Here is a 27,814-nt window from a genome sequence, read left to right as displayed (position 1 = left end):
GCATGTGTGAATGACAGATTTAAAATAAGAAAATCAATAACATAGTTAGAACAAGACATGAGACATGAAGAAATACAAGATGCAAAAATACAAATATCAATAGGGCAACATAATTTCCCTTTTTAGGTTTAGTCCTAAGGGTACCCGAGTATTGAGTATATAAATCCAATATGCCTCTGTATCACATAGTTTCTTTACCCTATCTCCACCACATAGTTGATTATAAATTTGGTCTATTGCATATACCTTAAAGGGAATCTGTCACCCCCAAAATCTTATATGAGCTGCGGCCACCGGCATCAGGGGCCTATCTACAGCATTCTGTAATGTTGTAGATAAGCCCCCGATGTAACCTGAAAGATGAGAAATAAAGGTTATATTATACTCACCCAGGGGCGGTCCCGCTGCGGTCCGGTCTGATGGGCATCGTTGTCCGGGTCTGGTGCCTCCTATCTTCATACAATGATGTCATCTTCTTGTCTTCCTGCCGCAGCTCCGGCACAGGCATACTTTGTCTGTCCTGTTGAGGGCAGATCAAAAGTACTGCGGTGCGCAGGTGCCGGTAAAAGTCACAGAGGCCTGGCGCCTGCGCACTTCAGTACTTTGCTCTGCCCTCAACAGGACAGACAAAGTACACCTACGCTGGAGCCACGGCAAGAAGACAAGAAGAGGACTTCATCTGATGAATCTAGGAGGCGCTGGACTGGACCGCGACACCCATCGGACCCGGACCACAGTGGGACCACCCCTGAGTGAGTATAATATAACCTTTATTTCTCATCTGTCATGTTACATCGGGGGTTTATCTACAGCATTACAGAATGCTGTAGATAAGTCTCTGACGCCGGTGGCCTCAGCTCATATACTATTTTGGGGGCGACAGATCCCCTTTAAGATGTGTGATTTGTCTCTCATGAATATGAATAAAATTAAAGGACAGGATCCGAGAACATCTACATGATATTGTCCAACCTACAACTTGCCACTTTTCTAATGCATCAAATCATTGTATTCATATTCATGAGCGACAAATCAAAGAGGTGATCTGCAAATGCAGCAAGGGCTGGATATGTGAAAAGGAGGGTCCAGAGGGGTGGATATAAGGTTTATTTCTTTTTTTACATTTTGATTGACTTTTACAATTCTGAAATTGGTGATAAGCAGTTTACATAAGATCCGCATTTTGTTGAATTTGGATTTTTGTATAATAGGAGTAAATTATTTGCTCATCTGTGGTTATTATCAGTTACCATCCATTTACCCTGAACCCCTTAATGATTGGAGTTTTTTCGGTTTTGCGTTTTTGATTTTCGCTGCCCTCTTTCCCAGAGCCATAACTTTTTAATTTTTCCATCAATATGGCCATATGAGGGCTTATTTTTTGCGGAACGAGTTGTACTTTTGAAAAACATCATTGGTTTTACCATGTTTTGTACTAGAAAATGGGAAAAAAATCCAAGTTCGGTGAAATTACAAAAAAAGTACAATCCCACACTTGTTTTTTGTTTGTTTTTTTTGCAAGGTTCACTAAACGCTAAAATTGACCTGCCAATTTGATTCTCCAGGTCATTTCAAGTTCATAGACAGCAAACATGTCTATTTTCTTTTTTATTTAAGTGGTGAAAAAAAAATCCAAACTTTTCTAAGGAAAAAAAAATTGCACAATTTTCCATTACCCATAGAGTCTCAATTTTTCGTGATCTGGGGTTGGGTGAGGGCTTTTTTTTTTTGCATGCCGAGCTGACATTTTTAATAATACCATTTTGGTGCAGATGCGTTCTTTTGATTGACTGTTATTGCATTTTAATGCAATGTTGCGGCGACCCACAAAACGTAATTCTGGCGTTTTGACTTTTTTCTCACTACGCTGTTTAGCGATCAGGTTAATCCTTTTTTAATTGATAGGTCAGGCGACTCTGAACACGTCGATACCAAATATGTGTAGGTTTGATTTTTTTATTTTATTTTGAATGGGGCGAAAGGGGGGTGATTTAAACCTTTATTTTTTTCGTATTTTTAAAAACATTTTTTTTTTAATTTTGGCATGGGAGGCTAGAAGCTTCCATAACTCGATCACCTCTGCTACATAGAGACGATGCTCAGATCGCCCCTATGTAGTAGAATTACAGCATTACTATGAGCGCCAACCACAGGGTGGTGCTCAGAGCAATCTGGCATCAACAACCATAGAGGTCTTCAGGAGATCTCTAGTTGTCATGCCGATGCACCGATGATCCCTGATTACTTGACGGGGTCACCGATGCATGCATTTCCAGCTGGAAGCACTTGTTAAATGCCACTGTCAGTTTGTCAGCTTCACTTAACTAGTTAATAGGCACAGGCGGATCACAATTCCGCCTGCGCCTATTGCAGCCACATGTCAGATGTTTAATACAGCTGACATGTCCTGGCTTTGATGCGGGCACGCTGCCGGAACAATCAAAGTGGAGGTTCTGCCATCGGACGTACTATTCCGTCCGATGGCAGAAAGGGGTTAACAAGATAGGTTGAAATCAGTTTTACATTAACATTAAGACTGTGTTTGCATTAATGAATTTAAAAGTGGTTCAGTACAGTCATAGAAGATTGTCAAGTGTTATAGAGCATGTCTTTTCTGAGCAAATTAAAATATTTGCAGGATTATGTTTCACAAACAGATTCATGGCAAATTTAATTGTTTTACAAATTCAATGAAGCTGGTAAATTCAAATTTCAAAAGATCTGCTCATCTCTAAAAAATGAATACAATTACTGAAATATTTTTTTCTTCGTAATTTCAATTTAGAAAACATGGTAATTTAAGCAAAACAATAATATGTCATTTACTTTAATTTAAAATAGTACATTTGATTTTGTGTGTGTCCTGTACTTTCTTCTCATGATTTGATGTTTCATCATCTGTTATTTTAATTTTCTCTTACAAAAATCTTTTCAGCTATTTAGCTCAAGATTTGAGCTTACTTTTGATACTTTACTAAGTACATTGTTGTCATAAAGTAATTTGTTAATTCTGCCTTTTTAAAAATTTTCAATAAATACACAGCTATAAATAAAAGAAAAGGTTAATTGGACTTTGACATGTAAATATTTTTTATAATATATTTGTATTGTTTAGGATTCAATACTGCAAAAGGAGATCTAGTAAGAGCCATTCTATATAACAAACCAATGAGTGTTAAACTGCATAGAGAGGCCATTAGATTTCTCATGGTACTTGTGGCTTTTTCTATATTTGGAGTTTTTTACACTGCAGCTGTGCACAAGAAGAATGGGGTAAGTTACTATGTATCATAAAACAGTATGACAATATTTAGTCCTTCTTACTGGTGTTGTTTAAATTTGCTTATGGTTGTATGGTTATGCCAGCGCGCATGAACAATAGATATAATAACATTATAAAACACAAAGGCCGGAACACAATCATATGATATTGCTTCTTTGTTTAGCAAAGTGCAAAACTATTGATACTCCCATGACAGGGATCATTTTTGCACCGAACTTTGTGAAAATGCCATGGCTTCTTTTGTGTGCATTGTGACTGCACAAACAACACCAAGGAATGCATCTGACTCTGAAAAGGGATAATTTTTAGACCATTTATACCAGAGGTCTCAAACTGCATTCCTCGAGGGCCGCAAACAGGTCATGTTTTCAGGATTTCCTTGTATTGCACAGGTGATAATTTAACCACCTGCACAGATAATGATTCCAGCACCTTGTGCAATGCTAAGGAAATCTTGAAAACAAGCATGGTTTGAGGAATACAGTTTGAGACCCCTGGTTTATACAATATAAGTATCTTACAAAGTCTGAAACTGCAGTATGTGGTTAAATAGGCTGCTAGTTACCACCACTTACCATCCATTTTCCTATAGCCAGTTAGGGTGATGTTGTTGTGATATTAAAAAGGTTTGTTTGAATTACAGAACTCAAAACAGTTTCTGTAGACTCTTAACAAGAATTCAGTGTTATACACATATTCAAGGCATTGAATTAAATAAAATTAATTACATAACTCATCGCAAATCAAATTTTTTAGGAAAATTTGGTGACGTGTAGATCTGTTCATTTTTCATCACCACCACTAAAACATAGTCATGAGGTAGATTCTATTTATGGAGACTTAAATTAATGGAGTATTGCTACATTCGGTAGATTATTTAATTGGCCAGCACATGGATTTATGCAATACCAATATAGATAAATGAGACATTAGCTGAAATCTCTGTAAGATATTAAAATAATTAAAATGGTTGTCCAGCTTCTTTCAATTGTACACCAGGTACTGAGAGACACAGCTGATGTTGAGCCGAGTGTGCATACCTGTTATGAACTTGTTGCCGTAATTAAAATAGGAGAATAGAAAAGAACATTACTTGCCATGTGTGCATGTTACCTATTACGGATGTGATAGTTTCCATATCAGCAGTGTCTTTCAATACCTGATATGGAAGTTGTAGGTGGTGGATAACTGTTTTAAGGTGCCATCTTCTTTTTAATTTATTTCTATGCGATGTTTGTGACCAAATCATTTTTAGAAACAAATTTCTATAATTTCACTGAGATTTTTTTGTGTAACAATGTATCAAAATACATCAAATGAAGTTACTAAAAAACACTTGCATTGCTTTTCCAGGCCAGTGTTCATGACATTGTGCTAATGTCATTTTTGATGCTAACTGTTGGAGTTAATGCAGCCCTTCCTGCATCAATTACAATTTGTCTACTGTGCAGTCAAACAAGGCTGAAAAAACAGGACATCTTCTGTATTAGTCCTCAACGGATCAATTTAGCTGGGCAGTTGAATCTTATGTGTTTTGATAAAGTAAGTTCCATTTGGTTTATCTATTTCAGTGGTTCCTTGATGATAGTTGTACTATTTATTTGTGCAATACTGATTAGTGATGAGCGAAATTGTTCGGAAAATGATCGCCAAACATAACTTTGGTATGAATATGGCACAGACAAATTCATGATTGGAAATACAAGAAAAATTTAATAAAATTGGAAAAAATTGGTAATATTAGATAAAAGTGCAAGAAAATAGTTGCGTTGCCACAAAATTAATTTCATCATTTTAGCGATGATAGTGGTGATGTATCATGAGTGTTTGGCACGTGTTTGATGAGGGGAGGGGGTTTGCAATGCTTAGAGGCGCAGCGTTCTTGTAAATAGTCATTTGTTTTCCCTCTCTTTATGCGTGCACATTGCGGCTAGCCAATCAGGGCGCAGGAAACACCCACAATGTTCTTAGACAACGGCTTGTGTCATTGGCTGCTGAAATCACATGTCCTTCTCGATATAAAGAGCGGACATGTTTTAGCACCATTTTCACACTGTAACAGCACAGAGAAGCTGCTCCTGACAATGTTAACAGCAAGATTTTAGCTAGTTAGCTAGGCAGTTGTATATCAGTCAGAAACTGTAGCTAGCTAGTGTCCAGTGTGGCTGTTAAATTTACCTTCCAGCAGTTTTTTTGCATTACTGAGGTCTACAGACAAAGCCAGCAGGGCACATTTCATACAAGTGTGTCTAGGTACTGCTTCTATTGTGCTAAATGCACGAGTATAGCTTTCTAAATAATATGTTTTCACAAGCTAAATGTGAAACGGCCTGCTGTATCCCACATTGGCATTTGTGGTGATGATATGATTCTGTCTGCAGACCTAATGCACAATTAAAAAATATATTTTTTTTCTGTTGCTGAGTATGATACAGCCTGCTGTATCCCACATTGTCATTTAGTGCTGTGGCGATATGAAACTGAAGACATAAGGCACATTAAAAAACAATTATAATTTTTCAGTTGCAAATAGTTAGACAGCCCGCTATATCACACTTTGTCATTTTGTTGTGTTGAAATAAAGCTGTAGAGGCCTGATCCAGAGGCCACAAAAATCCTTCTATTCCTAGTGTCATACAGTAGGGGACCTGACTTTAAAACAGTTTGTAGCATCTAGTGTTTTGTAGACGCCTGATCCAGAGGTCATGAAAATTATTCCGTTCCTAGTGTCATACAGTATGGGACATGACTTTAAAATAGTTTGTAGCATCGAGTGTGTTATAGACGCTTGATCCCGAGGCCACAAATTTTGTTCTGTTCCTAGTGTCATACAGTAGGGGACCTGACTTTAAAATAGTTTGTAGTATCTAGTCTGTTATAGATACCTGATCCCGAGGCCACAAAAATTGTTCTGTCACCAGTGTCATACATAAGGGGACCGACCTGACTTTAACATAGTTTGCAGCATCTAGTGTGTTATAAAGACTTGATCCAAAGGCCACTAAAATCTTCTGTTCCTAGTGTTATGCAGTAGTGGACCAGACTTTAAAATACTTTGCAGCATGTAGTGTGTTATTGAGTCTTGATCCAGAGGCCACAAAAATTCTTCTATTCCTAGTGTAATACAGTAGGGGACCTTACTTTAAAATAACTTGCAGCATCTAGTGTGGTATAAAGGCCTGATCCAGATGCCTTAAAAATTCTTCTGTTCCTAGTGTCATACAGTAGGAGACCTTACTTTCAAATAGTTTGCAGCATCTAGTGTGTTATAGAGACTTGCTCCATAGGTCACAAAATTCTTCTATTCCCAGTGTAATATAGTAGGGGACCTGGCTTTAAAATAGTTTTGAGCATCTAATGTGTTATAGTGGCCTGATCCAGTAGTAACAAAAAAATCTTCTGTTTCTAGTGTCATACAGTAGGAGACCTGACTTTCAAATAGTTTGCAGCAACTAGTTTGTTATAGAGGCTTGATCCAAAGGCCACAAAAAACTCTTCTGTTCCTAATGTCATACAGTAGGGGACATCTGACTTTCAAATTGTTTGTAGCATATCTTCATTGTCATACAGGCCTCATCCACACGCAAACAATTTTTTCTTCTTTGACTAACACAATACAGCATGCCATATTTCACCTTTGAATTTACTGTTGCTGAAATTCATCTCTTTAGAGAGGATGGTGTAGAGTTTAAAATCTAATTTTTTGTTGCTAATACTGAGCTCCCACCACAGTATCTGAAGAACATGACTGGGAAAAAGCGAGGCCGTGGTGACCATGGTGTAGGTAGAAATGTTTGGGAAAGCACTAGTGAACTGACATCACGTCCTATGCAAAGGCAGCTGACAACTTCTATTACTGGACGGGCTACTCCTCTACCTTTTTTTGGCAGATGCAAAGGAGTATGCATTGTTGATGAGGCCCAGAAAGAGCATGTGCTCAAGTGGATGGCAAGCGCAGCTTCAAGTGGCCTCTCCTCATTTTCCTCCACCTCAACATCACAACCAGTACAGTTCACAGAAGTGGCACCCAAATTCCCCTTGCATCCCCCCGCATCCCAACTCTCCAACCGTACAGCTGGCTGCATGGAACCACAGATTGATGAGTCTGAAGAGCTGTTCACACATTCTATGAAATGGTCACCTGAAGTTTACTCAAAAGCTTCACAGAGTCAAGAGGAAGAAATTTGCACTGATGCCCAATATTTTTTAGCTTGGATCCGGGGCAGGACAGAGTAGGGTCCGAACAGCATCTGACCCTTGTCATCAGACTTTAACCCCTGGGGGAGGTGATGTTGATGAAACTCAGATATGTGAGGCTCATGTGGACTGCACTGTGCTGTCATGGCAGGAAAAGGAGGAGATAGACTCCAAAGGCGAGGGATGTAATAACACAGAGTATGTTGATGATGATGTGTTAGATCACAGTTGGCATGAACATAGAGGCACACAGCTGAAAAGGTTACCTGAGGAGGAATATGAGGAAGTTACATTGTGCCATACTTCGCACACACTTAGTGATGCAGCGACGACGAGCAATGCATCCTCAGCCACAACTGTGGCTATTACCAGCAGCGTCTGAGGGTCTGCAGCTCGCAGAGGTGGTAAGGGTTGCCTAGCCTGGGCCTTTTTTGACATGGCAAAGGATGAGCAAACTCACGTAATCTGCCAACTTTGCAAAAAAAAATGAGAAGAGGTAAAAAGTGCAATAATTTGACTACTACATGTACAAACCTTCACATGCGCAATCAACATTCGTTACTCAGTTAATCCCACTGCGCTAAAATGCAGATCAGCGGACCTCAACTACCATCAGCCACCCCATCAATCGCATCTGCTGCTTCTTCCTCCTCCTCTGTTACTGTGCCAACTATTGAGATGCAGGTCTTCAACCGCAGAAGCTCAGATTCTTTACCCACTCCAGTCACACTGACTAACTGAGAGCCCGATGTCAGTTGAAATGGAAGTGCACATGCATGCTGTTTTTGACCAATCTCATGGAACGAGCACATCACAACCTTCTCAATCCACTGTAACATCTCCGCCTGCACCTCTCTCATGGTCCAGCAGTTTGTCCGGTTCACCATACTATGCCCTCTCTCAGCATTGCATCAAGCACATGGTTCTGCATTTGTGGTCATGTAAAAGATTGTTTCCTCCTATGCAGGACAAAGCTAAGAGGTTGAACTCCACCATCCCCAATCTGTTGGCCACGGAAATGCTGCCTTTTTGCCTGGTAGATGCAGACGGTTTCTGAAAGCTGATGGCAGTCGCAGTCTCCAGGTACCATTTGCCCAGTCACCATTACTTTTCTAAGAAAGCTGTGCCTGCACTACATCAGGATGAAACAGACAACATTATCCATTCATTGACTAAATCTGTCTGCCAGTGTGTATTTCACCACAGACACTTGGACGAGTAAGCATGGCCAAGGGCATTACATCTCGCTGACTGGACACTGAGTGACTCTGGTGGCTGTGGGGGCAAGCGCTGCTCCACAAGTCATGGAATCCACAAGGCTTGCAGGACAAACCTCTACATTTAACACTTCCTCCACTGCTTCTGCCTCATCTTCTTTCTCCTCTAGGGCCTTCACATGCACCCTCAACCTCTGCCTTAATGAGACATGCACTCCAACAGTGCAGAGCGAATCCTCACCACCTGCGTACTGCGCAGCCAGGGCTCACCGCAATCTTGTAGTATTAAAATTAATATGCCTTGGAGATCACAGTCATACAGCTGAATAGTTGTGGACAGCTCTCCAGGATGAGTTTGATCAATGTCTGTCTCTACTGAACCTGCATCCAGGGAAAGCCACGTCTGATAATGCTGCGAAAAATGGTGGCATCAGCACAATTTTGGAACCAATTTTTTTGTTAGGGAGCTATAAGGTTTACAAGTTGACCAGTAATTTCTCATTTTTACAACACCATTATATTTTTAGGGACCACATCTCATTTGAAGACACTTTGATGGGTCTATATGATACAAAATACCCAAGGGGGACACCATTATAAAAACTGCACATCTCAAGGTGCTCAAAACCACATTCAAGAAGTGTATTAACCCTTCAGGTGTTTCACAGGTATTTTTGGAATGTTTTTAAAAAAAATGAACATTTAACTTTTTTTCACCAAAAATTTAATTCAGTTCCAATTTGTTTTATTTTACCAAGGGTAACAGGAGAAATTGGACCCCAAAAGTTGTTGTAAAATTTGTACTGAGTGCGCTGATACCCAATATGTGGGGTACACCTCTGTTTGGGTGCATGGCAGAGCTCGGAAGTGAAGGAGCGCCGTTTGACTTTTCAATGCTAAATTGACTGGAATTGAGATGGGACCCCATGTCGCGTTTGGAGAGCCCCTGATGTGCCTAAACATTGAAACCCCCCACAAGTGACACCATTTTGGAAAGTAGACCCCCTAAGGAACTTATCTAGATGTGTGGTAAGCACTTTGACCCACCAAGTGCTTAACAGAAGTTTATAATGTAGAGCCGTAAAACTAAAAATTCTTATTTTTTCACAAAAATGATTTTTCACCCACAATTTTTTATTTTCCCAAGGGTAACAGAAGAAACTGGACATCAAAAATTGTTGCGCAATTTGTCCTGAGTATGCTGATACCCCATATGTTGGAGTAATACACTGTCTGGGTGCATGTCAGAGCTCGGAAGGGAAGGAGAGCCGTTTGGGATGCAGACTTAGATGGATTGGTCTGCAGGCGTCACGTTGCATTTGCAGAGCCCCTGATGTACCTAAACAGTAGAAACCCCCATAAATGACCCCATATTGGAAACTAGACCTCCCAAAGAACTTATCTAGATGTGTGAGAACTTTAAACCCCCAAGTGTTTCACTACAGTTTATAACGCAGATCCGTGAAAATAAAAAATCATTTTTTTCCACACAAATTATATTTTAGCCCCCAGTTTTGTATTTTCCCAAGGGTAATAGGAGAAGTTGAACCCCAAACGTAGTTGTCCAATTTGTCCCAAGTATGCTGATACCTCATATGTGAGGGGGAACCACCGTTTGGGCGCATGGCAGAGCTCGGAAGGGAAGGAATGCCTTTTGGAATGCAGACTTAGATGGATTGGTCTGCAGGCATCACAGTTCATTTGCAGAGCCCCTGATGTACCTTAACAGTACAAACCCCCCACATGTGACCCCATATTGGAAACTAGACCCCCCAAGGAACTTATCTAGATGTGTTGGTAGAACTTTCACCCCCCAAGTGTTTCACTACAGTTTAAACGCAGAGCCGTGAAAATAAAAAATCTTTTTTTTCCACAAAACTTATTTTTTAGCCCCCAGTTTTGTATTTTTCCAAGGGTAACAGGAAAAATTGGACTCCAAAAGTTGTTGTACAATGTGTCTTGAGTACGCTGATGTCCCATATGTTTGGGTAAACCCCTGTTTGGGCGCACGGGAGAGCTCAGAAGGGAAGGAGCACTGTTTTACTTTTTCAACGCAGAATTGGCTGAAATTGAGATCGGACGCCAAGTCGCGTTTGGAGAGCTCCTGATGTGCCTAAACAGTGGAAACCCCCGAATTCTAACTGAAACCCTAACCCAAACACACCCCTAACCCTATTCCCAACCCTAACCATAACCCTAACCACACCCCTAACCCTAATCCCAACCCTAATCCCAACCGTAAATATAATCCCTAACCCTAACCCTAACTTTAGCCCCAACCCTAACCTTAACCCTATAAAATTAGAAAAACAGTCTGGGCACTCAAAAGTAGAATACTTTTCCAAAATAAGATTCTTTATTGAAAAAATGTGTTCCAGAAATTTCATATAACGTTTCGGTCTATTAATGACCTTCATCAGACATAGACTTGTAAGGCATATAGATATGTGGACCCATGGGTTCTCTATGGGAGAAAGGGGCCATCCATGTGAATGTCCAGTCAAAGTATAGTATAAGAATCCGGCACTGCCGCATGTAGAAATACAGGACCTGGTGCATGGACGCCACCTTAACCCTAAGCCCCAACCCTAACCCTAACTTTAGCCCAACCCTAACCCCAACCCTAACTGTAGCCCTAACCCTAACTTTAGCCCCAACCCTAACCCTAACTTTAGCCCCAACCCTAACCCTGACCCTAACTTTAGCTCCAACTCTAAGCCTAACTTTAGCCCCAACCCTAACCCTAACTTTAGCCCCAACATTTTTTTACATTTTAATATTTTTCCCTAACTAAGGGGGTGATTGTCATGATTCCCAATGGCAGGGAAACATCAAAACACAAAAATAACGGACGAGCTCTGGGTGATGGAATCTCGAGCTGACCGTGAGCTAAATCTACCACACAACTAATAATAGCCAGGGAGCATACCTACGACTTCCTAGATGCCACGCGCCAGCCGGAGGACTAACTACGCCTGGTAGAGGAAGGAACAGACCTGGCTTACCTCTAGGGAAATACCCCAAAAGATGATAGCAGCCCCCCACATGTAATAACGGTGAGTTCAAGAGGAAAAGACATACACAGTATGAAAGTAGATTTAGCAAAGAGAGGTCCACTTACTAGATAGCAGAAGGATATAAAAGAGGACTTCACGGTCAACTGAAAACCCTTTCAAAAAACCATCCTGAAATTACTTTAAGACTCCTGTGTCAACTCATGACACAGGAGTGGCAATTTCAGCCCGCAAGAGCTTCCAGCTACAGAGAATAACAAAAACTGCAAACTGGACAAAAGATACAAAACAAAAGGACAAAGTCCACTTAGCTGATCAGCAGACTAGTAGCAGGAACATGCAACCGAAGGCTCTGGTTACAATGATGACCGGCAAGGAAATGACTGAAGAGCAAGGCTAAATAGGAAACTCCCAAACACTGATGGGAGCAGGTGAACTGAGACAGCAAAGCACACACAAGTCACCAGTACCACCAGCAACCACCAGGGGAGCCCAAAAAGCGGATTCACAACAGTGATGTAGGGGGGTTTGATTTACTTTTATAGCGGGTTTTTTAGCGGATTTTTATGATTGTCAGGCGTCACACACTAAAAGACGCTTTTTATTGCAAAAAAACAGTTTTTGTCCACATTTTGAGAGCTATAATTTTTCCATATTTTGGCTCACAGAGTCATGTGAGGTCTTGTCTTTTGTGGGACGAGTTGACATTTTTATTGGTGCCATTTTAGGGCACGTGACTTTTTTGATCGCTTTTTATTCTGATTTTTGAATTTTTTTTGGGGGGGAACACTTATACAATCCCATGTTTGGTGAACTTGATAAAGCAGTTTTATTTTCGGGTCAGAATGATTACAGCGATACATCATTTATATTTTTTTATGTTTTGGCACCTTTATTCGATAAAAACTATTTTATGTCAAAAATAATTATTTTTGCATCGCTTTATTCTGAAGACTATAACTTTTTTATTTTTTCGCTGATGATGCTGTATGGCAGCTCGTTTTTTGTGGGACAAGATGACGTTTTCAACGGTACCATGTTTATTTATATCCGTCGTTTTGATCGCGTGTTATTCCACTTTTTGCTTGGAGGTATGATAATAAAGCATCGTTTTTGCCTTCTTTTATGGTGTTTACTGAAGGGGTTAACTAGTGGGACAGTTTTATAGGTCGGGTCGTTACGGACGCGGCAATACTAAATATGTGTACGTTGTATTGTTTTTTTAATTTAGATAAAGAAATGTATTTATTGGAAGAATTTTTTTTTCTTTATTTAGGAATTTTTTTTTTTTTTTTACACATGTAAATATTTTTTTTTTACATTGCCCCAGGGCGGGGCATCACATTATATTGACAGATCGCTGATCTGGCACTTTGCAGTGCACTGTGTCAGATCAGCGATCTGACAGGCACTGCAGGGACGCTTGCCGGCGCCTGCTCTGAGCAGGCGCTTGCAAGCCACCTCCCTGCAGGACTCCCAAGGCCCCCCGCAGCCATTTTGGATCCGGTCCTGCAGGGAGGAGGAGGTGTAATACCCATGGAGCTTTCAAGTCTATTAATATCAGGTTACAGTTGTATACTTAGACTTTACTGGTTATTAAAATGGGGCACCCTTAAAAAATGATGCAGGGTCCCCCTATAATTAATAACCAGCAAAGGCTATGCAGACAGCTGTGGGTTGGTATTAATAGCTTAGGAAGGGGCAATTGATACTGCCCCCAGGCTAAAAACATCAGCTCTCAGCCACCCCCAAAAAGGCACATCTATAAGATGTGGCATTTCTAGCACTTAGCCTTGCTCTTCCTTCTTGCCCTGTAGCAGTTGCAAGTGGGGTGATACACTGTGTGCAGAATTATTAGGCAAGTTGTATTTTGATCACATGATACTTTTTATACATGTTGTCCTACTCCAAGCCCCTTCCGAGGCTATAAACCTCAGCCGTCGGCTTTCCCTCTGCTGGTTGAGAAAATTACACCGGAGCCCACGCCATTTTTTCAGAAAAAGTGATCTTTTAATAATCAAATACATGTACAGTAAGCTACACACACTGTACAAATTGTATTTGTCACAGACATCTATTTAACTATCTATTCTGTGTGTGTTTACTGTATGTTATCCATTTCTTCTATCCTGTCAGCTCCTGCAGGGATTTTACAGTACATGGCAGTTGAGTTATGACTAGTGTTGAGCATTCCGATACCGCAAGTATCGGGTATCGGCCGATACTTGCGGTATCGGAATTCCGATACCGGGATTCCGATACTTGCCGCGTATCGGATACCGGAATCGGAAGTTCCCAGATTCAAAATTCAGAAATTCAGCCAATGAGAATGATTCCAAGTGTGGGCACATCCTGTTTAGCATGGAGGGCATGAAAGTACTGGCAAGGCTGTGATTGGCTGCTGAAATGATGTCATGATGCAGTTTAAAAGTCGCTGGCGCCATTTTGCGATCACTCTGCTGTGAATTCAGTTAGTGACAGGACGCTGTTTGCTGACTGAGGGACAGTTTAGAGATAGCGATTTGCTTCTTTGTGCTTTCCAAAGGCTAATTTAGCAACCGCTGTGTTCACCTACTATTCACCTTGCTTTTGCCTTGTAGCGCTGTTTTCACAGCGATCTGCAAGGTCTGTGTGTGTGTGTGTGTGTGTGAGTGCAGCCCACTCTCTAGTCTGAGTGCAGCCACATAGGCCATCCATAGCTGGTTGTATTCAGTTCAGGGAGGGTGGTTCATTGCCTCATACAGTACTGTTCTCTTTTTTTTTTTTTTTTTTTTTCAAGTAGTGTAGTCTGCTGCTAATTTATTCAAAAAAATCCTATTAGTGTCTTTCCACCCGTCTCCAGCTAATTTGTGGAAAAACACTACATAGGATAAAGTAGAGGAGGGTTTTTGGGCCTTGCAGCGCCGTTTACGGCTGTCTGCACGGTCTCCGTGTGACTGCAGCTCGCCCTGTAGTCTGTGAGCAGCTATAGCCTGGTTGTCTCCAGCTCAGGGTTGTTCACTGCGTCATACCGCCAAATCAATTTTCTTTTTTTTCCAAGTAGTGTAGTCTGCTGCTAATTTATTTAAAAAAATCCTATTAGTGTCTTTCCACCCGTCTCCAGCTAATTTGTGGAAAAACACTACATAGGATAAAGTAGAGGAGGGTTTTTGGGCCTTGCAGCGCCGTTTACGGCTGTCTGCACGGTCTCCGTGTGACTGCAGCTCGCCCTGTAGTCTGTGAGCAGCTATAGCCTAGTTGTCTCCAGCTCAGGGTTGTTCACTGCGTCATACCGCCAAATCAATTTTCTTTTTTTTCCAAGTAGTGTAGTCTGCTGCTAATTTATTCAAAAAAATCCTATTAGTGTCTTTCCACCCGTCTCCAGCTAATTTGTGGAAAAACACTACATAGGATAAAGTAGAGGAGGGTTTTTGGGCCTTGCAGCGCCGTTTACGGCTGTCTGCACGGTCTCCGTGTGACTGCAGCTCGCCCTGTAGTCTGTGAGCAGCTATAGCCTGGTTGTCTCCAGCTCAGGGTTGTTCACTGCGTCATACCGCCAAATCAATTTTCTTTTTTTTCCAAGTAGTGTAGTCTGCTGCTAATTTATTTAAAAAAATCCTATTAGTGTCTTTCCACCCGTCTCCAGCTAATTTGTGGAAAAACACTACATAGGATAAAGTAGAGGAGGGTTTTTGGGCCTTGCAGCGCCGTTTACGGCTGTCTGCACGGTCTCCGTGTGACTGCAGCTCTATCTGTTGTCAGTTCAGCCCCAAAAAAAAAAAAAAATAATAAAGTTCACCAAACACACCATTTACACCACTTTACATTTGTGTAGGCCACATTAGCTCATATTAAAGTCTAGTCCACACTTTAGATAATTAGTGTTTCTTATACCTGTTAGGAGGAGTTGCTCAGGAATAAGCACACAAATCCGTTAGTACTTTTCTGCTTATCTTTATCAGTCAACCAAGATGAAGAAGGCAGTGAGTAAGGCACGTGGGCGTGGGAGCCGTCGCGTAGCAGGGAGGGGACGTGGGGATTCTGTGCCTGCTGCGGGCACCGGTGACTCATCAGCACCCACTTTCACCAGGCAAAAGTCGTTCATGCGAAGCTTTGTGTCCGAGCGCCGTACACCGCTGCTGCGTGAAGAACAAATTGAAGCTGTTGTCGGATGGATGGCAGCTAATGCATCAACTTCCATTAGTGCCACATCCTCTCAGACACAGAGCACTGGAGAGCAGCCATCTGTCTCTTCACCACCTGCCAAATTGCCCAGGCAGACAGAGAGCCCAGGACAGGAGCCGTCTCTACTTCTGTTCTCTGAATCTCTTGGCTTGGAAACAGGGGGCCAGCCAAGCAGCATTGGAGAAATGGAAGAAGAGGCAGGGTGCAGTGATGCCCAACAGCTTTTTCTGTCTTCCTCTGAAGAGGCGGGTGGGCCAGTGGCTCCGGTCACCACATCGCAGGCCGCATCAGCTGATGATGACACTCAGGTGCCACTTACTGGTGTGTGCTCTGCTGCTGAGACTACCCAGGAGGAGCAGTTGGGGGCAGAGGGTAGTGTAGATGATGAGGTCCTCGACCCATCTTGGCGTGAGGGACAGGAAGGTGGTGGGAGCAGCTCTGAGGAAGAGATTCCCCGTACGGCCCAAAGAGGGAGAGGGAGGGGGAAGACTGCGGATCCTGCAGCCTCCGCTTTGGCACCCGTTAGGAGCATGTCTCTTCCCAAAGCAAAAAAGGGCGCTCCCAAGACTTGCAGTGCCTGGTCCTTTTTTGACACAGTTGCAGATGACATTTGCTATGTCAGATGCAAGGTGTGTCATCAAAAAGTCAAAAGAGGTCGAAATGTCAGCAACCTCAATACCTCCAACATGTGGAAACATGTGCGCAACAGGCACCCGGCGGAGTTAGAAAAACACACTGAAGAGGTAGACCAACCAACAGCGGCAGCTACCACCTCTTCAGCTCGTGTTGCCTCTTCCTCTAGCTCACACGCAGCTGGTTCGGCTTCCTCCCAGGATCGCCGTGGAAGAACCTCTGTCCCTGTTGTCCAGAGACCCGCTGTAATTCCACCCGCAGCGCCACTTTCCCAGTCATCCACACACTCCCAGCCCAGTCTACAGCCATCGGTAGTACAGGCATGGGAGAAAAGGCGGCCTTTCTCGTCAAACCACCCACGAGCACAGGCTCTGACTGCAGGCATTGCCAAACTTCTGTCACTGGAAATGCTGTCATTCAGGCTGGTGGAGACTGACAGCTTCCGTGACTTGATGTCATTGGCAGTCCCACAGTACAATGTGCCCAGCCGCTTTTACTTCAGCAGGCAAGCCGTCCCTGCCCTGCACAAGCATGTGGAGGGACACATAAAACACGCGCTACTGAACGCCGTCAGTAGCAAGGTCCACCTCACCACCGATGCGTGGACCAGTCAACATGGACAGGGGCGATACCTTTCCCTCACTGCCCATTGGGTTAATGTCGTTGAGCCGGGTACAGACCGTGCGAGTGGCGCAGGACGTGTCCTGCCCACTCCAAGGATTGCAGGAATCCATTCTGTACGCATTGACTCCTCCTCTTACACCAGTTCCTCAGAATCATCACTGCAGGAGCCGTCACAGTCCACCTCCACATGGACCCGTGATGAACGTGTACCTGTGACGACCGACATGAGCACAGCCGTGGCCAAACGTCAACAGGCCGTCTTGAAATTAATTTTTTTGGGGAATCGTAGCCACACAGCGCAGGAGCTCTGGAATGCCATCAAGCAGGAGAGCGATGTGTGGTTTGTGCCAGCGAATCTCCAGCCAGGCATGGTAGTGTGTGATAATGGCCGAAATCTGGTGGCAGCTCTGGGCCTCGGCAACCTCACTCACATCCCATGTCTGGCACATGTGCTCAATTTGGTCGTGCAGAGCTTTTTGAGGGACTATCCGGATCTTGATGCACTGCTGCACAAGGTCCGCCTAGAGTGTGCTCACTTGCGGCGTTCCAGCACGGCAAAAGCGCGCATTGCGGCTCTGCAGCGCCGACACCGCCTGCCGGAACATCGCATCATATGTGACCTACCTACCAGGTGGAATTCCACGTTACATATGTTGGAGCGGTTGTGTGAGCAGCAGCAAGCTGTAATGGAGTACCAGCTGCTTCAGGCGCAAAAAAGTCGCAGTCAGCGCCGTACAGACTTCACAACCACAGAGTGGGCCACTATGAATGACGTCTGCCAGGTTTTGCGTCCCTTTGATTATTCCACGCGGATGGCGAGTGCAGATGATGCACTAGTCAGCATGACTGTCCCCCTTATCTGCCTGCTTGAAAAATCACTGCAAGCGCTAAGGGATGATGTTGTGGAAGATGTGGAGGATGATGCTTCACCATTTCCATCATCTTCTGGACAGTCAGCGCCACGTGGTTCCTCACAAACGCGTAGGCAGGGGACAGTTTGTGAGGAGGATGAGGAGGAGTCAATGGAGGAGGAAGACATCCGTCCAGAGGAGGGAGTTACCGAATTGTCCAGTACTCAGTGTGTACAGCGAGGGTGGGGTGATGATGAGCGGCCAGAGATCACGCCTCCAGCAGGGGACAGCGTTTCTTGGGCAGTTGGCAGTCTGCAGCACATGGTGGATTACATGCTGCAGTGCCTGAGAAACGACCGCCGCATCGCCCACATTCTCAACATGTCTGATTATTGGGTGTTCACCCGCCTCGATCCTCGCTACCGGGACAACGTAGAAAGCCTCATCACACCGTTGAACCGGGAGCGAAAAATGCGGGAGTACCAAGACACACTGGTCAATTCCATCATCTTCTCCATTCCAACTGAGAGAAGTGCTGCTAGTGCATTCCAAAGCAGCTCAGTGCGTCCAGGCCGTGGTGGAGGCTCTGCACAAAGAGGGAGCAGAAGCAGTGCCTCTGCCCAAGGCAAGACCAGTATGGCCGAACTGTGGCAAAGTTTTCTGTGCCCGCCACAAAAGTCTACACCATCACAGACGGCTCCAGTCAGCAGGAGGCAACGGTTCCGTCAGATGGTGACAGACTACATGTCTTGCCCTCTTGCTGTACTCCCTGACGGCTCTTCCCCTTTCAAGTTTTGGGTCTCAAAGCTGGATACATGGCCAGAGCTAAGCCAGTATGCATTGGAGGTGCTGTCTTGCCCTGCGGCCAGTGTATTATCGGAACGTGTCTTTAGTGCTGCAGGTGGTGTACTAACTGACCGTCGCATGCGACTATCCTCCGATAACGTTGACCGGCTTACTTTCCTGAAAATGAACAAGGCCTGGATCTCGCAGGAATTTGCCACTCCTCCTCCTGATTGAATAATTAGGTCACTGTATACGTTATCCAGGTCTCCTGTTGTGTTCATCTTTCTACCACCTGAACTTAAATTCCTGGGCTCCAACACCGCCAGTTGAGGCTCAGAAGTGCCGTCTGCACAGTCAAAACATACGACCCAGTGTTATTGGGTTTCAGTAACGTCAGCTGATCCCCAGCTGTGTAGCCGGCAATGTGTCATGCGACCGCCACGCTGACACAACAACTGAAATGTAAGGGAATCTGTCGTCCCCCCCCCCAAGGCGTTTGTTACTGAAAGAGCCACCTTGTGCAGCAGTAATGCTGCACAAGGAAAAAGGTAGCTATTTTGGTTTTGCTCCTTGCACACGCAAAACTTAACACTTATAAAATGTGTCCACTGATACCGTAAAACCGTCCCGGAGGTGGGACTTTCCTTCGTAATATGACGCAGCACAGCCGTCATTCCTACCCCCCCGGCGCTGCGCCCCGGCTCCTCAGCGTTGTTTGATTCCGTCCAGGAGCCTGCGCTGTTATGTTATCCCGTGGCCAGGCACACTTAGCGCTGCCCGTCTTCTGGCATCATTTGGTGTCAGGCTGGCTGCGCCTGTGCGGCCACGCTGGCCGAGAGCCCGCCTCGCAGTGTCTTCTGATTTAATCCCACTGGGGGCCTGGGATCCATGGACATGCGCAGTGCATATCTGAACCTCCACCTCTCACTCATCTCCCTATGGCTTCTTCAGACTGTTCGGTGTCAGCTGGTCTCTAATAGCATGCCACGGCCGTGACACCGCACAGTCTTAAGAAGCCGTAGGGAGGGGAGTGAGAGGCGAGGATATGCACTGCGCATGGCCATGGATCCCAGGCCCCCAGTGGGATTAAATCAGAAGACACTGCGAGTCGGGCTCTCGGCCAGCGCGGCCGCACAGGCGCAGCCAGCCTGACACGAAATGATGTCAGAAGATGGGCAGCGCTAAGTGTGCCTGGCCACGGGATAACATAACAGCGCAGGCTCCGGGACGGAATCAAACAACGCTGAGGAGCCGGGGCACGGCGGCGGGGGGGTAGGAATGATGTGCTGTGCTGCGTCATATTACGAAGGAAAGTCCCACCTCCGGGACGGTTTCACGGCTTCATGGGACACATTTTATAAGTGTTTAGTTCTGTGTTTGCAAGGAGCATGATGAAAAGAGCCACCTTTTCCTTTTGCATCTTTTGTGCTGCACAAGCTGGCTCTTTCAGCTACAAACGCCTTGGGGGGGGGTTAAAGGTTCCCTTTCGACTTTCTCAGGCTTCGGCCTACATTGTGTTCCTCTGCTTTTCCACCTGTCCCTGGGCTCCAACACCGCCAGTTGCCGTCCAGAAGTGCTGTACGCACAGTCAACAGTCCCTCCTCTGTTATTGGGGTTCAGTAACGTCAGCTGTTCCCCTGCTGTGTGTGTGGCAATCCCTCCTACCTCCTCCAACCTCCTCCAACCTCCTCCTCCTCCAACCTCCTCCTCCTCCACCTGTCCCTGGGCTCCAACACCGCCAGTTGCCGTCCAGAAGTGCTGTACGCACAGTCAACAGTCCCTCCTCTGTTATTGGGGTTCAGTAACGTCAGCTGTTCCCCTGCTGTGTGTGTGGCAATCCCTCCTACCTCCTCCAACCTCCTCCAACCTCCTCCTCCTCCACCTGTCCCTGGGCTCCAACACCGCCAGTTGCCGTCCAGAAGTGCTGTACGCACAGTCAACAGTCCCTCCTCTGTTATTGGGGTTCAGTAACGTCAGCTGTTCCCCTGCTGTGTGTGTGGCAATCCCTCCTACCTCCTCCAACCTCCTCCAACCTCCTCCTCCTCCACCTGTCCCTGGGCTCCAACACCGCCAGTTGCCGTCCAGAAGTGCTGTACGCACAGTCAACAGTCCCTCCTCTGTTATTGGGGTTCAGTAACGTCAGCTGTTCCCCTGCTGTGTGTGTGGCAATCCCTCCTACCTCCTCCAACCTCCTCCAACCTCCTCCTCCTCCACCTGTCCCTGGGCTCCAACACCGCCAGTTGCCGTCCAGAAGTGCTGTACGCACAGTCAACAGTCCCTCCTCTGTTATTGGGGTTCAGTAACGTCAGCTGTTCCCCTGCTGTGTGTGTGGCAATCCCTCCTACCTCCTCCAACCTCCTCCAACCTCCTCCTCCTCCACCTGTCCCTGGGCTCCAACACCGCCAGTTGCCGTCCAGAAGTGCTGTACGCACAGTCAACAGTCCCTCCTCTGTTATTGGGGTTCAGTAACGTCAGCTGTTCCCCTGCTGTGTGTGTGGCAATCCCTCCTACCTCCTCCAACCTCCTCCTCCTCCACCTGTCCCTGGGCTCCAACACCGCCAGTTGCCGTCCAGAAGTGCTGTACGCACAGTCAACAGTCCCTCCTCTGTTATTGGGGTTCAGTAACGTCAGCTGTTCCCCTGCTGTGTGTGTGGCAATCCCTCCTACCTCCTCCAACCTCCTCCAACCTCCTCCTCCTCCACCTGTCCCTGGGCTCCAACACCGCCAGTTGCCGTCCAGAAGTGCTGTACGCACAGTCAACAGTCCCTCCTCTGTTATTGGGGTTCAGTAACGTCAGCTGTTCCCCTGCTGTGTGTGTGGCAATCCCTCCTACCTCCTCCAACCTCCTCCTCCACCTGTCCCTGGGCTCCAACACCGCCAGTTGCCGTCCAGAAGTGCTGTACGCACAGTCAACAGTCCCTCCTCTGTTATTGGGGTTCAGTAACGTCAGCTGTTCCCCTGCTGTGTGTGTGGCAATCCCTCCTACCTCCTCCAACCTCCTCCAACCTCCTCCTCCTCCACCTGTCCCTGGGCTCCAACACCGCCAGTTGCCGTCCAGAAGTGCTGTACGCACAGTCAACAGTCCCTCCTCTGTTATTGGGGTTCAGTAACGTCAGCTGTTCCCCTGCTGTGTGTGTGGCAATCCCTCCTACCTCCTCCAACCTCCTCCAACCTCCTCCTCCTCCACCTGTCCCTGGGCTCCAACACCGCCAGTTGCCGTCCAGAAGTGCTGTACGCACAGTCAACAGTCCCTCCTCTGTTATTGGGGTTCAGTAACGTCAGCTGTTCCCCTGCTGTGTGTGTGGCAATCCCTCCTACCTCCTCCAACCTCCTCCAACCTCCTCCTCCTCCACCTGTCCCTGGGCTCCAACACCGCCAGTTGCCGTCCAGAAGTGCTGTACGCACAGTCAACAGTCCCTCCTCTGTTATTGGGGTTCAGTAACGTCAGCTGTTCCCCTGCTGTGTGTGTGGCAATCCCTCCTACCTCCTCCAACCTCCTCCTCCTCCACCTGTCCCTGGGCTCCAACACCGCCAGTTGCCGTCCAGAAGTGCTGTACGCACAGTCAACAGTCCCTCCTCTGTTATTGGGGTTCAGTAACGTCAGCTGTTCCCCTGCTGTGTGTGTGGCAATCCCTCCTACCTCCTCCAACCTCCTCCAACCTCCTCCTCCTCCACCTGTCCCTGGGCTCCAACACCGCCAGTTGCCGTCCAGAAGTGCTGTACGCACAGTCAACAGTCCCTCCTCTGTTATTGGGGTTCAGTAACGTCAGCTGTTCCCCTGCTGTGTGTGTGGCAATCCCTCCTACCTCCTCCAACCTCCTCCAACCTCCTCCTCCTCCACCTGTCCCTGGGCTCCAACACCGCCAGTTGCCGTCCAGAAGTGCTGTACGCACAGTCAACAGTCCCTCCTCTGTTATTGGGGTTCAGTAACGTCAGCTGTTCCCCTGCTGTGTGTGTGGCAATCCCTCCTACCTCCTCCAACCTCCTCCAACCTCCTCCTCCTCCACCTGTCCCTGGGCTCCAACACCGCCAGTTGCCGTCCAGAAGTGCTGTACGCACAGAGCCAAACACCTCGCCAATGTGTTAGTGGGGTTCAGCACCGCCAGCTGTTCCCCTGCTGTGTATACGGCAACGTGTACTGCGACCGCCACGCAGTCACAACAAGTTTACTTTAAGGGAACCTGTCCCCCCCCCCCCCAGGCGTTTGTTACTGAAGGAGCCACCTTGTGCAGCAGTAATGATGCAAAGGGAAAAAGTGCCTCTTTTCGTGGTGCTCCTTGCACATGCGGAACCTAACAGTTATGAAATGTGTCCCCTCACAGCGTAAAACCGTCCGGTAGGTGGAACTTTCCTTTGTCGTGTGACGCAGCACAGCCATCATTTTTACCCCCTTGGCGCCGTGCGCCGCCTCCTCAGCGTTGTTTGAATCTGTCCCGGAGCCTGCGCTGTTAGGTTAGCCCTTGGCCATGCACACATGTTGCGGTGCCCGTCTTCTGACATCATTTGGTGTCAGGCTGGCTGCGCCTGTGCGGGTGCGCTGGCCGAGATCCCGCCTCGCAGTGTCGTCTAATGTAATCCCACCGCGGGCCTGTGATCCGTGCCCGTGCGCAGTGCATATCCTCGCCTCTCACTCCCCTCCCTACGGCTTCTTCAGACTGTGCGATGTCAGCTGGTCCCTAATAGCATGCCACGGCCGTGACACCGCACAGTCTGAAGAAGCCGTAGGGAGGGGAGTGAGAGGCGAGGATATGCACTGCGCACGGGCACGGATCACAGGCCCGCGGTGGGATTACATTAGACGACACTGCGAGGCGGGATCTCGGCCAGCGCACCCGCACAGGCGCAGCCAGCCTGACACCAAATGATGTCAGAAGACGGGCACCGCAACATGTGTGCATGGCCAAGGGCTAACCTAACAGCGCAGGCTCCGGGACAGATTCAAACAACGCTGAGGAGGCGGCGCACGGCGCCAAGGGGGTAAAAATGATGGCTGTGCTGCGTCACACGACAAAGGAAAGTTCCACCTACCGGACGGTTTTACGCTGTGAGGGGACACATTTCATAACTGTTAGGTTCCGCATGTGCAAGGACCATAATTAAAAGAGCTAAGTTTACCTTTTCCAGCATTAGTGCTGTACACAATGGCTCTTTCAGCTACAAACGCCTGGGGGGGGGGGGGTTAAAGGTTTCCTTTCAACTTGCTCGAGTGCAGGCTTCGGCCTACACTCCGCTCCCCCTGCTCCTCCTGCTGACCCTGGGCTCTAACACCGCCAGTTGGGGCCCGGTACTGCTAGCTGCACAGAGAAAAACACCAGCCAATGTGTCAGTGGGGTTCAGCACCGCCAGCTGTTCCCCTGCTGTGCAGCCGGCATCGTGTCCTGCAACTGCCACGCAGGCACAACAGACCCAAAAGCTGCCGCCAGTGCAGGCTTCGGCCTACACTCTGCTCCATCTCCTCCTCCTGCTGACCCCGGGCTCCAACACCGCCAGTTGGGGCCCGGTACTGCTAGCTGCACAGAGAAAAACACCAGCCAATGTGTCAGTGGGGTTCAGCACCGCCAGCTGTTCCCTTGCTGTGCAGCCGGCATCGTGTCCTGCAAAAGCCACGCAGACACAAGAACTGAAATTGAAGGGAACCTGTCCCCCCTCCCCCAGGCGTTTGTACGTTTTAAAGGCCACCTTGTACAGCGGTAATGCTGCATGTGTGCAAGGTGGCTCATAAACGTATTCTCCTCGCACATGTGGAACTGAAAACACGTCTAAAATGTGTCCTCTGTGTGACCATTTAACCGTCCTGGTGGTGTGACTTTCCTTTGTAATGACACGCTGCAACCCCCTTGGTAGCGCTGCCCGTCTTCTGGCATCATGGTTTGGCTGCCTGCGCCTCTGCGGCCGCCCTGACCCACACAACGCCCCTCGTTGTCTTAGTTATTGGGACTGCGAGGGTGTGATTGATGGGCATGATCAGTGCATCAGTTCGCCTGTCCCTCATCTCCTTCCGCCTTCTGCGGACTGTGCGGCTTCATGGCCGTGGCATGCGTTAAGGGACCAGATGACGCCGCACAGTCTGAAGCGGGTGTAAGGACCCGAGTGCGAGAGGCGAACATATGTGCTGCGCCAGGCCCTGAATCCCAGCCCCGCAGTGTTTTAACAATGTTAAGACACTGCGGGGCTGGGATTCATGGTCATCGCGAAACGCACCGGCCGACATTAAATGATGCCAGAACATGGGCAGCGCTAACAGCGCTAGGCCAGGGGATAACACGACAGCGCAGACTCCTGTACAGCAAATAACAACGCTCAGGAGGCTGCACCCAGCACCAAGGTGGGATTCTTGACATCTGTGCTGCGTCTCATTACAAAGGGAACTCGCGCCTCCCAACACAGTTTGACTGTATAAAGGGCTAAATGTTATACGTGTTTCACTCAGCGTGTGCAAGGAGCGAAATTAAAAGAGCAACCTTTGACTTGTGCAGCACTACTGCTGCATAAGCTGTGGCTCTTCTACTTTGTAACCCCTGAGGGGGGGTTAAAGGTTACCTTTGAAATTGGTTCAATTAGGCTTCGGCCTACACTCTGCTCCCCCTGCAGAGCCCTGGGCTCCAACACCGCCAGTTGGGGCCCGGTACTGCTAGCTGCACAGAGAAAAACACCAGCCAATGTGTCAGTGGGGTTCAGCACCGCCAGCTGTTCCCCTGCTGTGCAGCCGGCATCGTGTCCTGCAACTGCCACGCAGGCACAACAGACCCAAAAGCTGCCGCCAGTGCAGGCTTCGGCCTACACTCTGCTCCATCTCCTCCTCCTGCTGACCCCGGGCTCCAACACCGCCAGTTGGGGCCCGGTACTGCTAGCTGCACAGAGAAAAACACCAGCCAATGTGTCAGTGGGGTTCAGCACCGCCAGCTGTTCCCCTGCTGTGCAGCCGGCATCGTGTCCTGCAAAAGCCACGCAGACACTTGCTCTTGTACCTTCTGCTCCCCATCCTGGTTCCAGTACCGTCAGCTGGTTCCGGGCAGAGCCTTTGGCTTAGGTGCCTCCCTCTGGGTATCCGAGTTCCACCAACGTCAGGTGGTCCTTGGTAGTGCTTTCAGGCACGGGTACCTCCTGCTTAGTAACCGGGTTCCAGTAACGTCAGCTGGTCCTCGGTAGTTCCATTGGCTCTTGGACCTTCGGCTACCCATCCGGGTTCCAGCACCGTCAGCTGGTTCTCGGCACTGTCTTTTGCTCTTGTACCTTCTGCTCCCCATCCTGGTTCCAGTACCGTCAGCTGGTTCCGGGCAGAGCCTTTGGCTTAGGTGCCTCCCTCTGGGTATCCGAGTTCCACCAACGTCAGGTGGTCCTTGGTAGTGCTTTCAGGCACGGGTACCTCCTGCTTAGTAACCGGGTTCCAGTAACGTCAGCTGGTCCTCGGTAGTTCCATTGGCTCTTGGACCTTCGGGTAGCCATCCGAGTTCCAGTTCCATCAGCTGGTTCTCGGCATTTTCTCAGCCTTCTTGTACCTTCTGCTACATTTCCAAGTTCAAGAGACTAAACACGATGACCCGGAAGACCACCCCTAAGATGACGACGACACCAGAGACGACAACCACCGTGATGACGACGACCCTGGAGACGATGACCCTGAAGACCACCCCGATGACGACGACCCCGGAGAACACCCCGATGACGACGACCCCGGAGACGACGACCCTGGAGACGACGACGACCTGGAAGACCGAGAAGCAGAAGAACAAGAGGCTGCAGAACAAAGAGCAGAAGAACATGAAGCATAACACTAAATATCAGAGCAAAAAATATTATCTAAATTATAAGCAGAAGAAGACTAAGCAGTGTATGGGGGTGAGTCCGTTCCTCCTCGTGGTGCCCCTGGATAAAGCCTGATGCTGCAGGCCAAACTGAACGCGGACAAATGTAACTGTTTTGTGACAGGCAGAACGGAAGGTGTAATCTTCAAACTTTTATAGATAACAACTACGGGAATGCCTGTCACAAATAAGAATATGATGAAGAAGTAGAATATGATGAAGATAATAGTAAAATAAAAAGAATATGAACAATGTAACCAAAAAAATTATAGGTAGAAGATGAAGAAGAAGATGAATAAGGTGAAGAAGTTGATGTCAAAGAAGCTGATGATGAGGATAATGAAGAAGAAAGCGTGGGAGAAGTAAAAAAGAATGTGAAGGGCGTGGAAGTAGTGAAACATCAATATCTGACATTAAAAAAAAAAAAAATAACATACTCAAATTCTTTCTAACGCCGAACGTCATAAAAAAAAAACAAAAAACTGCTATTCTATTACATTGGGCTAAACCTCTGTGCCTTTAATATCTCCGCCACGTCCCCCAATACATCCTACATTATTCTTAGTTGTTTTCCTTCATGTAGAATGAACCTACAAGTTTATAAAGGGTTTATTTTAATTCCGATATTTTCGTCCCATTGACTTGCATTGGGATCGGGTATCGGTATCGGATTGGATCCGATATTTTGACGGTATCGGCCGATACTTTCCGATACCGATACTTTTCGATATCGGAAAGTATCGCTCAACACTAGTTATGACTAGTGTTCAGCATTCCGATACCGCAAGTATCGGGTATCGGCCGATACTTGCGGTATCGGAATTCCGATACCGGGATTCCGATACTTGCCGCGTATCGGATACCGGAATCGGAAGTTCCCAGATTCAAAATTCAGAAATTCAGCCAATGAGAATGATTCCAAGTGTGGGCACATCCTGTTTAGCATGGAGGGCATGAAAGTACTGGCAAGGCTGTGATTGGCTGCTGAAATGATGTCATGATGCAGTTTAAAAGTCGCTGGCGCCATTTTGCGATCACTCTGCTGTGAATTCAGTTAGTGACAGGACGCTGTTTGCTGACTGAGGGACAGTTTAGAGATAGCGATTTGCTTCTTTGTGCTTTCCAAAGGCTAATTTAGCAACCGCTGTGTTCACCTACTATTCACCTTGCTTTTGCCTTGTAGCGCTGTTTTCACAGCGATCTGCAAGGTCTGTGTGTGTGTGAGTGCAGCCCACTCTCT

General features: G+C 47.0%; 1 protein-coding gene across 1 annotated transcript in view; it reads left to right on the top strand.

Moving 5' to 3' along the window:
• LOC143808061 (putative cation-transporting ATPase 13A4) overlaps positions 1 to 27,814 on the top strand; it is a 381,893-nt gene that overhangs the window by 242,951 nt on the left and 111,128 nt on the right. Inside the window, exons 11-12 of the mRNA XM_077290321.1 lie at positions 3,116 to 3,273; positions 4,637 to 4,825. Coding sequence (XP_077146436.1) covers positions 3,116 to 3,273; positions 4,637 to 4,825 — 347 coding nt within the window. The remainder of the gene's footprint in view (positions 1 to 3,115; positions 3,274 to 4,636; positions 4,826 to 27,814) is intronic.

Source organism: Ranitomeya variabilis, chromosome 2, assembly GCF_051348905.1.
Source record: "Ranitomeya variabilis isolate aRanVar5 chromosome 2, aRanVar5.hap1, whole genome shotgun sequence".
In the NCBI taxonomy this organism is placed as follows: domain Eukaryota; kingdom Metazoa; phylum Chordata; class Amphibia; order Anura; family Dendrobatidae; genus Ranitomeya; species Ranitomeya variabilis.
The sequence above is the reverse complement of the archived record's forward strand: the minus strand, read 5'-3'. Positions and strand labels throughout refer to the sequence as shown.